The 13,850-nt window shown below is 44.1% G+C and overlaps 1 protein-coding gene across 3 annotated transcripts in view; it reads right to left on the bottom strand.

Annotated features, from left to right (window-relative positions):
• Positions 1-480: 480 nt before the first annotated feature.
• Positions 481-13,850, bottom strand: part of fgd4a (FYVE, RhoGEF and PH domain containing 4a) — a 49,423-nt gene continuing 36,053 nt past the window's right edge. For 2 of the 3 annotated variants that reach the window (XM_070830563.1, XM_070830564.1), the window contains exons 3-18: positions 12,737-12,883; positions 11,610-11,832; positions 8,686-9,103; positions 6,395-6,484; positions 6,105-6,250; positions 5,745-5,901; positions 5,479-5,617; positions 5,328-5,386; positions 5,098-5,244; positions 4,575-4,747; positions 4,204-4,234; positions 4,022-4,102; positions 3,776-3,901; positions 2,992-3,129; positions 2,757-2,897; positions 481-2,653 (exon numbers count right to left, since the gene is read on the bottom strand). In XM_070830563.1, the coding sequence (XP_070686664.1) occupies positions 2,384-2,653; positions 2,757-2,897; positions 2,992-3,129; positions 3,776-3,901; positions 4,022-4,102; positions 4,204-4,234; positions 4,575-4,747; positions 5,098-5,244; positions 5,328-5,386; positions 5,479-5,617; positions 5,745-5,901; positions 6,105-6,250; positions 6,395-6,484; positions 8,686-9,103; positions 11,610-11,832; positions 12,737-12,883 (2,486 nt within the window). In that variant the 3' untranslated portion in view covers positions 481-2,383. Of the gene's footprint in view, positions 2,654-2,756; positions 2,898-2,991; positions 3,130-3,775; positions 3,902-4,021; positions 4,103-4,203; positions 4,235-4,574; positions 4,748-5,097; positions 5,245-5,327; positions 5,387-5,478; positions 5,618-5,744; positions 5,902-6,104; positions 6,251-6,394; positions 6,485-8,685; positions 9,104-11,609; positions 11,833-12,736; positions 12,890-13,850 lie in introns of all 3 variants that reach the window. The other variant, XM_070830565.1, reaches the window with a different exon arrangement.

Raw genomic sequence — 13,850 nt, 5'->3', positions numbered from 1 at the left:
GTTCTTCCTGTTCACTGAGTCTTTGTCCCAGCATTTTGTTTTTCTTTTTAGGGTTTCACTTATTATAAATTTCACTTTCACACTGTGGACTGCTTCTGAAAAACAGAAACTATTGAGTTCACCTATTTTTGCATGTCTGGGTTGACTCATTGTGAAAAAAGCAGCAGTCAGGAGAAGCAAAACCAGGAACCAAAAGGAGATGTTTCTTTGTGAAAGTAGCACCACGGTGGCTGATTTAACCAGAAGTCACCAGGACTGCTTTGAATCGTTATAACACACTGTAGCACAAGGCACTAAAGCAGTTCTTACAAACAAGCTAGATCCACATGCATCGTATTTAATCTCGTTTTATTTCCTTTGAAGGTACACTTTATAAGACTGTAAAGTGCGTAGATTCTCAAACCTTTGGGGAGGGGATGAGACACATAAAAAAAATCTGGATATACATTCAGATCTTACAGACAAGGAAGTTTTGTGCTCTTGTATTTTCTTGGATTTTTTATTTTATTTATTTGAACACTGAGGAGGGGAAAGAGTTCAGAGGGGAGAGACTCAGGCGAGCACCAGCATCGAGCACAGAGGGGGGCGAAATCTGCAAACGGGACCGCGTGAATGAACACGGTCCCTCCAGCGCTGTGACCGGTCGCTGTCGCACTGAAGAGCCGAGGTTTGGTGAGTTAGTGGAAAAACATCTGCTCTCAGGAAAAATAACATCTACCTACTGCACCTCGTAGTCGACAGTGAGGGAACAACTTTGTGCTACTTTGAACAGATCATGCTTGTCATTCTCTATAAATTACTTTAAATAAAATTAATTACAGCATTAAAAACATTTACATGTCTCGCACCAGCTTGCTTCATCTGTGATTGTGCTGCATTTGCATCTAAATAGAAAACCTGCCACACGACAACAGTGATCCTCTCTCATCTCTCTCCGCAGGAATTAAGGTCCGTGACTGTCCTGTAGTCAGACAAGCATTTACCATCCACCCTCACATGTTTTGCACATGACTGACTATGAACGCCACCTTAGAACACACATGCTTACAGTGTCCCGTTTCAATACCATCAGCACTGGCTGGCTCATGTATGACAATACATGTGAGGCCGTAAGAGATTTGTGACCTTGTTATATTGTCTCTACCGATGTAGCTGTACCTTTAACGGGGCACTCCTCCAATGTCTCCAATGTTTTTGAAGCGAGGTTGCTGCTATGGGATACGTTAGCCTCTGCTGCTTCGACTTTAACCATTTAAAAAAAAAAAGAAATCTGTCTCCAAATCTTTCAAACTTTATGGAGGAGCAATACTAAATTGCTTTAGTGCCACTCATACAGTTCTGGTTGCCATTGTATGCAGTTTTGGAACTCTAGGAGCAGGACTGACTTACTGTAGAAATGGATTATCAGGATTTTTGCATCAATGTGATGAAGCCTTGACTTGTCAGGTTTTCCTGAACTAGATGAGATAAAAAAAACAGACATTCACATTTGCTTATTTTATCTATAAAGATAAGTTATGAACAGTTTTTCTGGAGAATGTACTATATCACAACATGTGTTGCTATTGCCATATAAAATAAAATACTGACCCACCCATATAGTGCCCCATACAGCTGGTATTTTAGACTCAAACAACTCAAGGACAATGCATATCTCCTGTGGTCAGCCTATATACGCTTTAAACTGCTTGCGCTGAGGGATGAGAGAGAAAGATGAGGCCATCATTACCCAAGCACATGATCATTCTCGCAGCTTTGGAACCATTTCTCAAGCGAAGAACAGCGGGAATACTGTAGATACTTTCTATCATAGTTTTCTATGTTATCAAAACATTTCGGACTGATTTCTGTACATGAAAACACAATCGTTCCTTTTTGAAACAAGAAAAAACATTTATACTGTACAAGTACACAGAGTTGAGTTACAGCACCAGCAGACTTAAGTTTGGATCGTCCCTTTGCTTTGATTCACATCCTGTACAGGGCGCTGTGCTAGTCCACTGGCTCAACAGGAGTTGACACAGGTTAAGAGTCTATGTAGACTGAGTTTGAGCTGTCCTTAATAGTGCCTGTTTGAGAAAGTCGATCAATCCTGAGGCCCCTCGGCTCTAGTGTTGATTGTACCAGACATGTCCTTTAGTAATCCAGCGCAGATCAAGCAGTGAATCAAAAGTTCTTGTGTGGGTTTATGAGAAAATCCAGGAAGAAACTGGGAAACGGATCGAGGAAAGGCAGCTTATCCAGCACTGATTTTTTTCCACTTTGTCTTTAAGATTCAGTTTCAAGGACAGCATGGAGAGTGTGCATTTGTGTTTTGTGTGTGCAGCACACATCTGCACATCCCGTCTTTCTTGAACAATCCGACAGCAGTTTGCTTGCAACCTTATGTGCTGTCAGTGCCCGCTTCTTGTGTGTTGTTGTTGTCCATCATGCTGGCGTTGCTGCCGTTGGTCTGAGGGCATTCTGGCATCTCTCCCGTCACTGCCACGCGAATCACTTTCAGCCAGCGCTGCTTAAGCTCCTCAGTTTCGGCAGCAAAGCTGTGGATGGACTTGGACTGAGACAGGCGGAAGCTGGCCGGAGGGTCCGTGGGCCGGGCGCTGTCATCCACCAAATAGCCCAGGAGGGGGATGGTGCACTGGGCCTTCACGTCCTGAGGAGAGTGGTCAGGGATGGGAGAGGGTGTTATCTCTATGGATGGATTTTACCTTTATATAGGTGACCGCATTTCTGCTTCATGTTCTTGGTGTTTTTACCTGCGGAGCTCCGTAGAGATAGAGCACCAGACACTCCTTCTCGGGGATGACGCACCACACCTTCTGCCAAGGCTTGTTCTTCTCACAGTACTGCAGGAAGCCACACATGATGCTGCTGCCTGTGAACTGAGCAGCCTCGATCTGCACGGGGGGGGACAAACCGCAAAGTTACCTCTTTATTTAGAAAATCAAGCACATGTATGTATTAGTGTACATAACAGTACATCCTCTTCACCTCTAGGATGCCCTTCTTCTTGCCCTCGGCTATCCTTTCTCCAGTCAGGATGGAGAAGCAGTCTCTGCAGACTTTGTTGGTCTTGTTGCCATCGTATTCAAGCGGCACCTTATTGTCCGAACATTTCCAGCACACCACCTGTAAGAAAGAGGAACAGAAGATCTCTGTCACTCCCACAGTTAATGTCATAATATATCACATTCTTATCAAAACTATCACCACTTTTTGAAGGGAAGTATCTTTAAGCATCATTTAGTTCATTAAAACATTCAGGAACTATTTTACGCCACTGTATTTCTTTATTATTTAACACCACTATTATAATAAAATTAGAACGGGCTGACCTTGGATGCTCTCTCATCCGCCTACTGTGCATGCATTACACATTAAGGTTATTATAGTTAACTAAAACTAAACTTAAACTAGGTCTGAAATTAACTAAAATTATACTGTGTGCTTGCAAATTAAAATGAAATAAAAATACGCAGGAAATGTCTTTAGTTTTAGTCAATTTGGCCAAATGTGTCAACACACCAAGCATGAGGAGGCGCTGGTACATCTCTTTATTGAGATTGGTCATTTGCCTTCACACAGTGTGTGTTTGTATTGTGATACCAACTCCCAACGTCTTAAATCTGCCCCCGACAAATGCCCCGCATATTATGATAAAAACAAATCAAGTAAATTCACCCTGATAATTAGAAGAAACAGAAAACATTTTTTTAAAAAATACTAGAAATAAGAATACAAAACTGTAATAACTCTGTTATGCGTGACAACTTACGTATCCGCAGGCTCTGCAGTGGTGTCTCCGCCGCGTCAGAGCATTGAAAGGCTCTTTACACTTCATACACATCGTCACTTCGTTGTCGCGGATCCAGCGAGGGGCACGCTTCCCCAGCTCCGCATTCTGCATCAAAATTAAAACATTAAAAAACATTAAAAACAAACATTAAAAACATGCTCAGTGTGACGGTGCAGAAAGGTGTCGACAGTTTGTCTGTGTGTGCAACTGTGACGTGACACTGACCGACACTTCCTCCACATCTTTCAGCGCATTCTTGAATGACTCATTTTTTTGCTGGAAGATCTCAATGGTCTCTTGGAAAGCCTGAAAGAAAATTAAAAAAAAAAAACTACCATAAATACTCACTCTGCATTACCTTCAAAGACGTATAATCAAATGAAAAAATAACATTGTACTATATGTACCTTAATCCAGCCCGCCTTGTCCTGCTCTGAGCTGAGGGAGGAAAAATCAAGCCAGAATAAGCATTAAAGCAGTGAAAATGTAAAAGCACAACTTCCTGTTCTTCTTATAACACCAAGTTATACCAACATGGCAGTTAGCTGTGGTCAAAGAGTTTATTTAGAGATTTACAGGATTTAAATATGGAGCTTGCTCATTTAGGTCTTCCACATGTATGTGAAATTATACAGTATGTGGTACAAATTATATATAATTATATACTTCAGTGTGGAAGGAGCAGGGATGTTGTTGCACCTTTTTAACAGAGTTTGCAGAGATGTTTTCTAAATGACCTGCTGTTGTGTTATGTGTAATATTTCTGCATACAACGCACCTGGCCTGTAGCTCCAGTGTCCTCTCCTTCCCCGACACCTGGAAGGTGTGAGGGTAGTCCTCGTTGGTCGTTTCCAGGACCTTCATGCCGTCGATGCCGATCCGCGTCCTCACTGTGTACTTAGTCCCCCCCAGACTGAATTTGGGCACGCAGTACAACAGCATGTTGTTGAACTGGCAGAAAAAGAAACAGAAAGCACGTTGGCCGGTGGCAGAACATGTAAGAGTGTGGATCAGCCCTCCGAAGGGGGCAGTCTTACACGCTGCAGGCAACCTGAATTGCACATATGGGAGGCATTCGGCCTGAAGCTAATAAGAAACAGCGAGAACGTAATTACATCATCTGGCAATCTCAGTAATTGAGAGATTTGTTCATGTGCCCCCGATGTATCCTTATGCAGAGGTGTTCCTGCCTCGAAATGATTCACTTGTTTCAATTGACTTATGCAGGCAAAGTCTCGCCTCAGCATATTTCCCTGCAGTGTCCTTCATTAGATAAGGCGATGTTTTTGTGTTTCTCTCACCAGGAAGAGGTATCGCTCCATGGCCGAGGTGTTCCTGGCCGCCAGCTTCAAGATGTGGCCCTCTTTGATGAACTCGTTAGAGGGGTTCACAATGTCCTCCTCCTCCCCCAGCATCTCGTATATCTCCATCAGTTTCTTCAGATTGTCCTACATGACGACGGGACATTTATTTTAGTTTGATGTCGAGGTGTCAGGGAGATTCTGTCTCGGTTTAAATCACCTGTACTCACAGATTTTCGTATGGCGCTGTTGGAGTGAGTAGCTGCAGTGGCGATAATCTCTAGTGATTCTGGGGGAAAAAAAGGATGGGTTACCTAAATGTAGCAAAAAAGTGGAATAGAAATGACTCCGTGGAGGTGGAATTTGAAGTTTTTTACGTACTTTCTGCATCCCGTCGGTCGGAGTCGTCTTGAGGCAGCTTCTTCAGATAGTCTTTAAGCAGCATCTCGTAGCGAGGGACTCTCTGCACGGGCTCCAACATGTGATGCTGAAGCGTCAGGCAGCCACAGGCCTCTTGGCTCTGTCCAGAAATAACCACAAAAAATTGGAATTTTTTAAACTCTCTTTCTATGTTTTGCAGGACATTTGTGTACGTGAAGCCTTTTAAAAGTGCATTTTTTTCCAGACAGGATTTGGGTTCTCAGTACCTGTATCTCCTGAATGATGGCCTTGAATTGAGGCGAGCGATCGGTCCACTGTTTCAGCAGCTCCATGGCCTTGTCGAAATTCTTCACATACTCTGCATACATCTTGAGGAAGGGTGTGAGTTTCTGCAGGATGTCTCCAATGCGAGGTGTGGATGCCCTGCAGGGAGGAGGTAAGTTTGTTAACCATAATGTGGACGACTGGAGATGTCAGTATTTGCAGCTTATAGAGTATATTTACAGGTAAAGAACTCTGGCACTACTAGTGTTGGTTTTAGTACAAAGGAACCATGTGAACACAGCTGCGGTTTGACAAGCATCCCTATTGCATTTATTATCATTTAGTGAAGGGCTGACACCCACCATTCTCCCATACGCTTCTCCAGATCTGGAAGCAGGAAGTGGCTGTGAAAGGTGTGGATGGAGGAGATGTTGGAGAAGATGTTCTTCACTACATCCACGGGGAATGTCCCTTTATTTGCCTCCTCCATTAGCTTAGCACAGAATACCTGGAGAGCCGTATACAACACATAGATGGTAAGTGGCAAATAATTGAAATATCTCACTTGAAGGCATTTTGTAATAAAAATACATTTGTACCTTTAACCCATGAAACTTTGTAGAGAAGCAGAAGTGAACGGGAGCTTCCTTACCTGGTCCAGCAGGTTAAGTCGTGCCACGTAGGCTTTCTCTGTATGCAAGAGCTCGCTGGCGATCTTAAACAGCTTCTGTTCATTTGTCTCCTGAAAAAAGAGGGTACATTACTGTGAATTTTTACATGTGGGGTGATCAATTAGTCAATTAGTCAAGTGTGAAAGTGATCTTATTCTGTTGAGCTAGAAAGTCAGCAGCACGGTCACACAATTCTGGATAATGACCGTTTCAGTCTAATACTCATCTAACAATGAGTAATTGGTATTGTCATCTAAGGCTTAGAGCAAAATGGGGCCTATACGCTTTTCAACACAGCGACTGGAGTTAAACTGAGCTGGAAATAATGTAGAAGTGTTGGACAAAATGAGTGTAGAGCATGAATTCAGTTTAAGTCAGTATTCACTCCTACATCATTGCCATTTAGAATCATAGCTTCCCGCCCCCCTGCAAGTTCCTGTTTAGCTCAGGTACAATCACACTACACACTACGCTTTTCAAACAGCCATCAGAGAGTGAGTAGCTGAGGAACAGCGTGTTGCATTTCAATTTGCATTTCAAATGTTGTTTGTAGTTTGTTTGTTTCGAGAATATCGTGCGTTTATTGTGCTGAGTGCAGCGCAAGTGTGTGATGCTTTTTCACTGTTGTTGTGTGCAGCAGCATGTACAACTGGCGTATGTGTCCTTAACACTGGGCTGTGGGGAACCAGGGGCTCTCAGAACAGGAAATGAAAATATGGAAGAAGGGAAATGACACCAACTCAAACAAAGACACACACATGTCGATCAGAGCTTCAGATCAGCATGATAAACAATAACTGTGGCCTCAAGATGTGCTCAGTAAAAAACAAAAAATCAAATACTGATACGATGAAACGTTGCCGTTTACTGCCACAATGATCATGGTAGCAGAGTATTTTGCAGTGTGCATAACCACAAGGAAGCCATATCTTCCTCTCAAATGCTGGTCTGAGTGTCCGAGAGCAATCAGCCTCACATTTCCACATCATTCATTTGTCAGCACTTCTGCAATGTTGCCAGTTCTCCAGTGAGTTTCTGAGAAATTAGTGCAAGGTGAAGTTTTATAGTTCTTTCATGTCCTTGCATTTCTTTTCCAGCCCCACTACGCTTCAGAATAAGAGCAATTAAATCTATTGTGTTTTGTGTGTTAGATACTGGTCAGTGGGGATATATGTATATATGGGATATGAGTGGTATAGCTTCACATGCAAAAGGCCAGGGTTGGTAGGTACAGCTGTACTTAAGTACATTTTTCAACATATAATAAGCTTTTAAAATCCAATGCATTGTCAGAGGTTAAACCAGTTGTTTCTAGTCTGTTTGACTTGTGACCCCTTAGAGAAAAGCTGCGTGTAATTGGGGACAAACGTCATGTTTCAGATGTTTATGATTTGTTAGCAGTTCCATCGGAGTGAGCATAAAAAAATCAGCTATTAGAAAGAATCCCAAATAAGTCATACAAATTTGTGTAGCAGAACTTTCCTGCCCCATTAATCATCTAATAACCTCTCGGGTATATCTCATGAGCTTTTGGAGGAACTCTACCTCTACTTTGTGAACCACTGGAGTAAACTACTGAAATGGATCCAAAGCAGTTAAAATGAGCTCCAGCTCGACCAGTTACAGCAGTAAAAATACTACTTACAGGATCCATTGAGGCATCAATATTAACAGTTAGATATTGATACAGACACACTGATTTAATTGAGCCTTGACTGGCTGCTAGATTTGGCCAGAGAGCATGCAATGACTCAGGAAATTAAGAATAGGAAATAAGCACAAAAGTCAAGTCTCAACTTGATAAAGCTTCTCCTAAAGTCATCCAGAGCAGTAAAAATCTGTGTTGTTGTCAGCAGTGAGAGGACAGACATTGATCTGAACCTGAGATATTTATAATCTGCAGACAACAGGCTCCCACAGGGTGGGGGGCGGCGCAGGGCACAGACTCAGCTGTTCAAGCGTTCATCTGCTCGGCCTTCACAGAAAATAACCCCTCTGAGACACACACACACACACACACACACACACACACACACACACTGTAACTCTACTCTTGTTGTTGGAGTAACCCAGAGCAGAATCAGTTCAGAAGATTTAATTGTACTGAAAGCCCAGAACATAAATAAATGCTGACGGTTTGTGTGTCAGAGACTGCAGAGTCTGCGGTAGACGAACAGGAGAGCTCTGTCAGGCTCCACATATATGGCACGAAGGATGTAAATTCACCAATCACATGGGTGCAAAGTGAGAGCAAAGTGAGACATGCACATACCTTTTGGTCTGCGCTCCCTTCTTCGTTCCTCTGCTCACTCTCTGTTTTAGTCCCACTGTCCTCATTCTCAGTGTGGCTTTCTGTGCCAGTCCTGTCTGTGAGTGCAGGTGAATGATCATCACTCTTTTCTGTGCTCCCGTCCCCCATATCTCCATTTACCAGCCCGGCAGTCTCTGTCCTCACACTTTCACTGTTCCTCTCCTCTTCATCCTGTCTCCCCTTGTCCTGCTCCATCTGCGCTAGCACCCCGTTAGCCTCTGGTTTGAGGGCATCCTGCGGCGCGGCCGGTGCGGAGGAGTGGTTCTCCTGAACCTCGCTGGTCTCCGTCTGCCTCTGGTGGGCGCGGTGAGCTGGGCTGCAGTTGGATGACTTGCTGATCTGTTTGAGCGGAGAGCTGTCTCTCTTGTTCTCTGTGTTGCTGGAGGAAGAGAGGAAAAGGCAAAGGAGGAAGTCGGTGAGTGTGGCGAGAGCACAGAAAGAGTTAAACTACCCAGTAAAAAAAGGAGAGGAGAGGAAAAAAGATTACAGGAGTCTGTTCGGTAGCTGCTCAAGCCGACTCGTTGATCAGGGAGTGTGGGGCACGACGGTAAGCAGAGAGCTTTTGCACGTGAGTGTGAGAGTTATAAATAAAACTGTGGAGATGCACAAACTTCTTTCTGTCTTATGAGGCTGCTGAGAGCTGGTGTAATGCAGAGGAAGTGTGTGTGTGTGTGTGTGTGTGCGTGTGTGTGTGTGTGAGCCAAGGAGTAATGGAGGTGCAGTAATGAGGAGGACAGGAGGAGGGGGAGAGGTACAACACTACTCCCCAGAGAAAGATGCTGTCCTACTTCCAAGGAGAACCCACATTATGTATTATGCCGTAACATCTCTTCCATTATTTGCTTGAGCATGAATGAAATGGAGAAAACAGTTTGCACAAGACGATTTGAAACACAGCAGAGGAATGGAAGCTAGATTAAAACAAACACACACACACACACACACACGCACGCGCACACACAATGTCACCATTCATCTACTCTACATCCTGTACCGGCAGTCAGTGCAGCTGTTTCCCCATAAATCACCCTCATGTCTTACAGCAAGCAGTAACCTACAATACAGTAACTACAGCATCTTAGCTCGGTTTCCTGATCTCACTTCTGTTGTAAAACTGGCCACAAATCAGATCTAGGACAAAACTGCAGGCGCTTACAGCATCAATATCTCTAGCAGAGAAGAAACAGAAGACACACATCTAACCTTTACTGATGCAAAAAACCCCCCCAAAAAAACAGCCGTGCAGGTAATATCCTCAGAGCTCACTTAGCCTCACTGCTGTGCTGAATGTCACTGTCCCGTAGAAACAGGAAGTATATATAAATAGAGGAACAACAGCAGGCGGGTGAAACACTCCACAAATGAATCACTTCTGGGCCGTCGGCCACCTGAAGGGCTTGGATGTGAAACAATATATCATCCATAACCCTCAGAGGAAGACTGAATAATACCACCATTAGCTGGTGAGAGATACAGTTTCACGCTGTTTTAAGAAAAACACACACACACACACACAACTTCACTTTGTGTCATGTAGGTGCACACAGTAGTTCCTCTTTGCATATAAATAGCACAGCAAGTCTGCCAGTACATGACAGTGTTTCAAAACAGGCCGAACTAAATTAGAATTAAAAACAGCCTCACTTGCCACGCGGCAGCCTAGGTGCCTTTAAGGCAGCCAAGTGCCATGTGAACCAGATTAGTATATTAGTAGGCTAATTCTGTTCTCAGAAGCTGCGGGCCTCCCTTCTCTTTCTGTTCCAGGGCCACTAGAGGGCTAATCCCCACAGCCCAAGCAGAGTCTGACTGAAAATATTGGGCCAGTCGCTCTGATTAACCTCTCTTCAGCACTAGGAATTGTGATGAAAGGTGTGGAGAGAGCCCGGGATTCTGCTTAGATTTTGTGATTCTCTTTTCGGAGATCCAGGCCTGAGATGAATTGGAATATGAGGCTACAGGCTGAAGACACTGGGGGCAATATTAGTGGGCATGCCGATGCGGCAGAATGAATATTTTTGGGCTCTACTGTATGAGCAGTCGGGACAAGGGCACCATTGTTGCGCCTCTCACCACTTTCAATGGGCCTCCCTCGCGCAGACAAAGCTGCAGCTACACTGAAAACTTACATGGCTTGAAAACAGAACAAGGTTGAATGCAGAAACACGTTGGTAAGCCTTGACAGAAACGTCTCGCTCATTCCTGCGTCACAATCCTTTATGCACAAGCACAGCCAAATGAATACTTAAATCACCATGTAAATATGAGGAGATTAAAGTACAAAGTTGAGAGAGGGGGTCCTACCTCATTCTCCTGGGTTTCATCTCGCAACACTGAGTCCTGCCCCACCACTGAATGAGGAGCTGTGTTCCACCTCGCCTGTACAAATCTCCTTTCATCCCCTCGCTAACGCGTGGCTTGTGGAGCACGGACTAATCTCAGCTCGCTCTGTCTACGGCTCTCGTCTCTGCTACTATCAATGACTCAGACTCAAGACTTTGATCGAGGGACTTCTGCATTTCATCCTCGAAATAACCGGCATAGGAAACATTAGGACAGACAAAGTTTGCCGTCACTGTGATTACAACAGCCTGAATGAGGTCCCGTATTACAAAAGCTGTTCAGTGACGTAGATGGAGCTCTTCAACTGTCTGCCACGGTAAATATTTCCATGCCGGTCACAGACAGTGTGATGATGTGGAATCAGTGAGATTTCTCAAGAGAGAGCAATACTGAAGAGCCACTTTCACTGACTAATGTGACACAATGGATTGGCATCTGATTAAATTAGTAATTTCTCACACACATCCTCACACGTCCCACACTCACCGCTCATCTTCCTCACAGCACATACTTTCAGGGGAGCACACGCCATAAACAGCTTCTACCTGTTCTCCTCAAAGCGGCTGATGAGGTCTGACACTTTGGAGTGTTTCTCCCGGGCTTTCTCCCGATTCACAGCTCCCCTTCCTCCTCCTCCTCCTCCTCCTCCTCCTCCTCCTCCTCTTCCTCCCTCCTCCATGCCCGGCCTAAGTGGTGGCTTCTGGCTGCGGCCCAGCGGGGACGAGAGCGATGTCACCGGGCTCTGGAGATGCAGTGGCTTTGGAGGCACTGGGGGAGAAGTTAAAACATGATATTTACCTTGACTTTTTTCATGCTAATATATGTCTCTGCAATGTCGACTTGCACCTCAGAGGGGCGGTATACCCTTCCCTAACTGACACACACTGAGGACGCTGAGCTGTATTATACATCCCACATGTGACAAACAAGTAACCCAGCTCAGTGTCGTGTAGCTGAGCAGTTTTACTTTTGTTTTAGGAATCAAATCTCTTGCATGAGTTATAGCAGCAGAAGTAATGGAGCTCTGTCTCCTGTCTGTATCTGTTTTGAATGATTTACTCAGATCAAATAAAAGAGGAACAAGGCTCAGGGTTCACTGATCCCAGAACTCTATTCCTGTTTTCACTGTCCCACTGTGGTGGCCTGAGCATGCATAGGACCACATAGTACACAAGATCAACTGTCCAAAATAGTTAAAAACTAGCTCCACATCAACCAGTGTAATCCTGCTTTTACATTAATGCATGACACACTGCTAATACATAATAGAGGAACAGTCACAGGGGCCATTTTTCGGAATTCAGTGCTTTTACTTGCAGTATATTTCCCTGATTATACTTATTTTACATATGTTTGCTTAGTAAGAATTTCAGAATAGGACTTTTACTTGTAGCAGAGTATTTTTTTCTGTGTAGTATTAGAACTGCCTCCACCACTAATGTAAGCTGTCAGGCTTGGCTGAATTTGCAGAATATATAGTGTTTCTAGAGAACTGCACAGCTAACAAGAATAGAGGGACAAAATAAAGTAGGAGAAAGGTCACTGAGACAATAAGCGTTTGCGTGTCAGTACTTTCTCTTCGACTTCACATAGAAAACATTGACTGATATAGTAGTGTCAAATATCCCTCCGACTGCAGTGTTTGGCTGAAATGTTGTTTGTCATTATGTACCTTGTGGTTTAGACTGCGACCGAGGCCTGCTGTCAGAGCCTCTTCCATTGACCCCTCCCCTGCTCTTGTCAGTCGACCCACCGCTCGCCCGATTCAGACACGCTTGCACACTGGGCGGGTTTCTGTTCTCACACGGCACGCTGCTGCCTAGAGCTGAAGGACAGAGAGGGAGAGAGGGAGAAGACATGTCCATTACAACAAGAACATGACAACATCTCTTGTTCACAGTTAATGACATGAGAGCGGTGAGAAGGATTATGACAAAACAGGATGTAATGCTCCATGTGAACATTGTTTTTTTCTCTTTAGACAAGACAGTAAGGAGCTGACAGGAAATGGGGGGGGGGGGGGGGGGGGGGTAGTCAAACCAGACCACCTGGACACCCTGCAGCATTCATTTTAACCACAAAACACTTATTTAGAACTTCAATTCATGCAACTGTATGGAGATGATTGATTCTGAATCATCATATTTTACCACAGGCCTCTGTGTTTTCATATACAGCAAGAATTCATCCCATATCTCATCACTATGCACCGGACATACTATATATATTCATTGCTGCAAATGCGTTCATGATAAACAGCTGCAGGCCAAATATTAAAGACTGTCAGACAGTTCAGTTGATTATCCAGATAATGATCCAGTTGATAAAAGGCTCCAGAAAGGCTTTTACCTAACCAGCTGGCCACAGATGGTACAGCATCAGTGTTTAGATAGAGCAGACAGACTGATTTAATGGAGCGACAGACACACGCTGGATGTGTTTACAGTAGCCTACGTTCCTCTAACCTCACAACACACAGACACACACACACACATGCACATGCATGTGAAAACGCATGCACTTTGACATGAGTGCAGAAAGGCCCATATATGGTGCTAAATTGTAAGGGAGCCAGAAGGTCCTCTCATTACTTTACAGCTATTAGTCCATTAGTTCCCATTTAAAGTGGTCACTTAAATGGATGTACGTGACTTAACAAGTGGCACTGATGTATGTGCTGGACGCAGAAATCAATGAAGCTTTGTGCATGGCTAACTGGATGGATAAACTGTGCATGTAGTGGAATAGATGTAGAGTGAAGCTTAGAGGATTCACTTGTACTTTTC

The sequence above is a fragment of the Pempheris klunzingeri genome, chromosome 5 (genome assembly GCF_042242105.1).
Source record: "Pempheris klunzingeri isolate RE-2024b chromosome 5, fPemKlu1.hap1, whole genome shotgun sequence".
In the NCBI taxonomy this organism is placed as follows: domain Eukaryota; kingdom Metazoa; phylum Chordata; class Actinopteri; order Acropomatiformes; family Pempheridae; genus Pempheris; species Pempheris klunzingeri.
The sequence above is the reverse complement of the archived record's forward strand: the minus strand, read 5'-3'. Positions and strand labels throughout refer to the sequence as shown.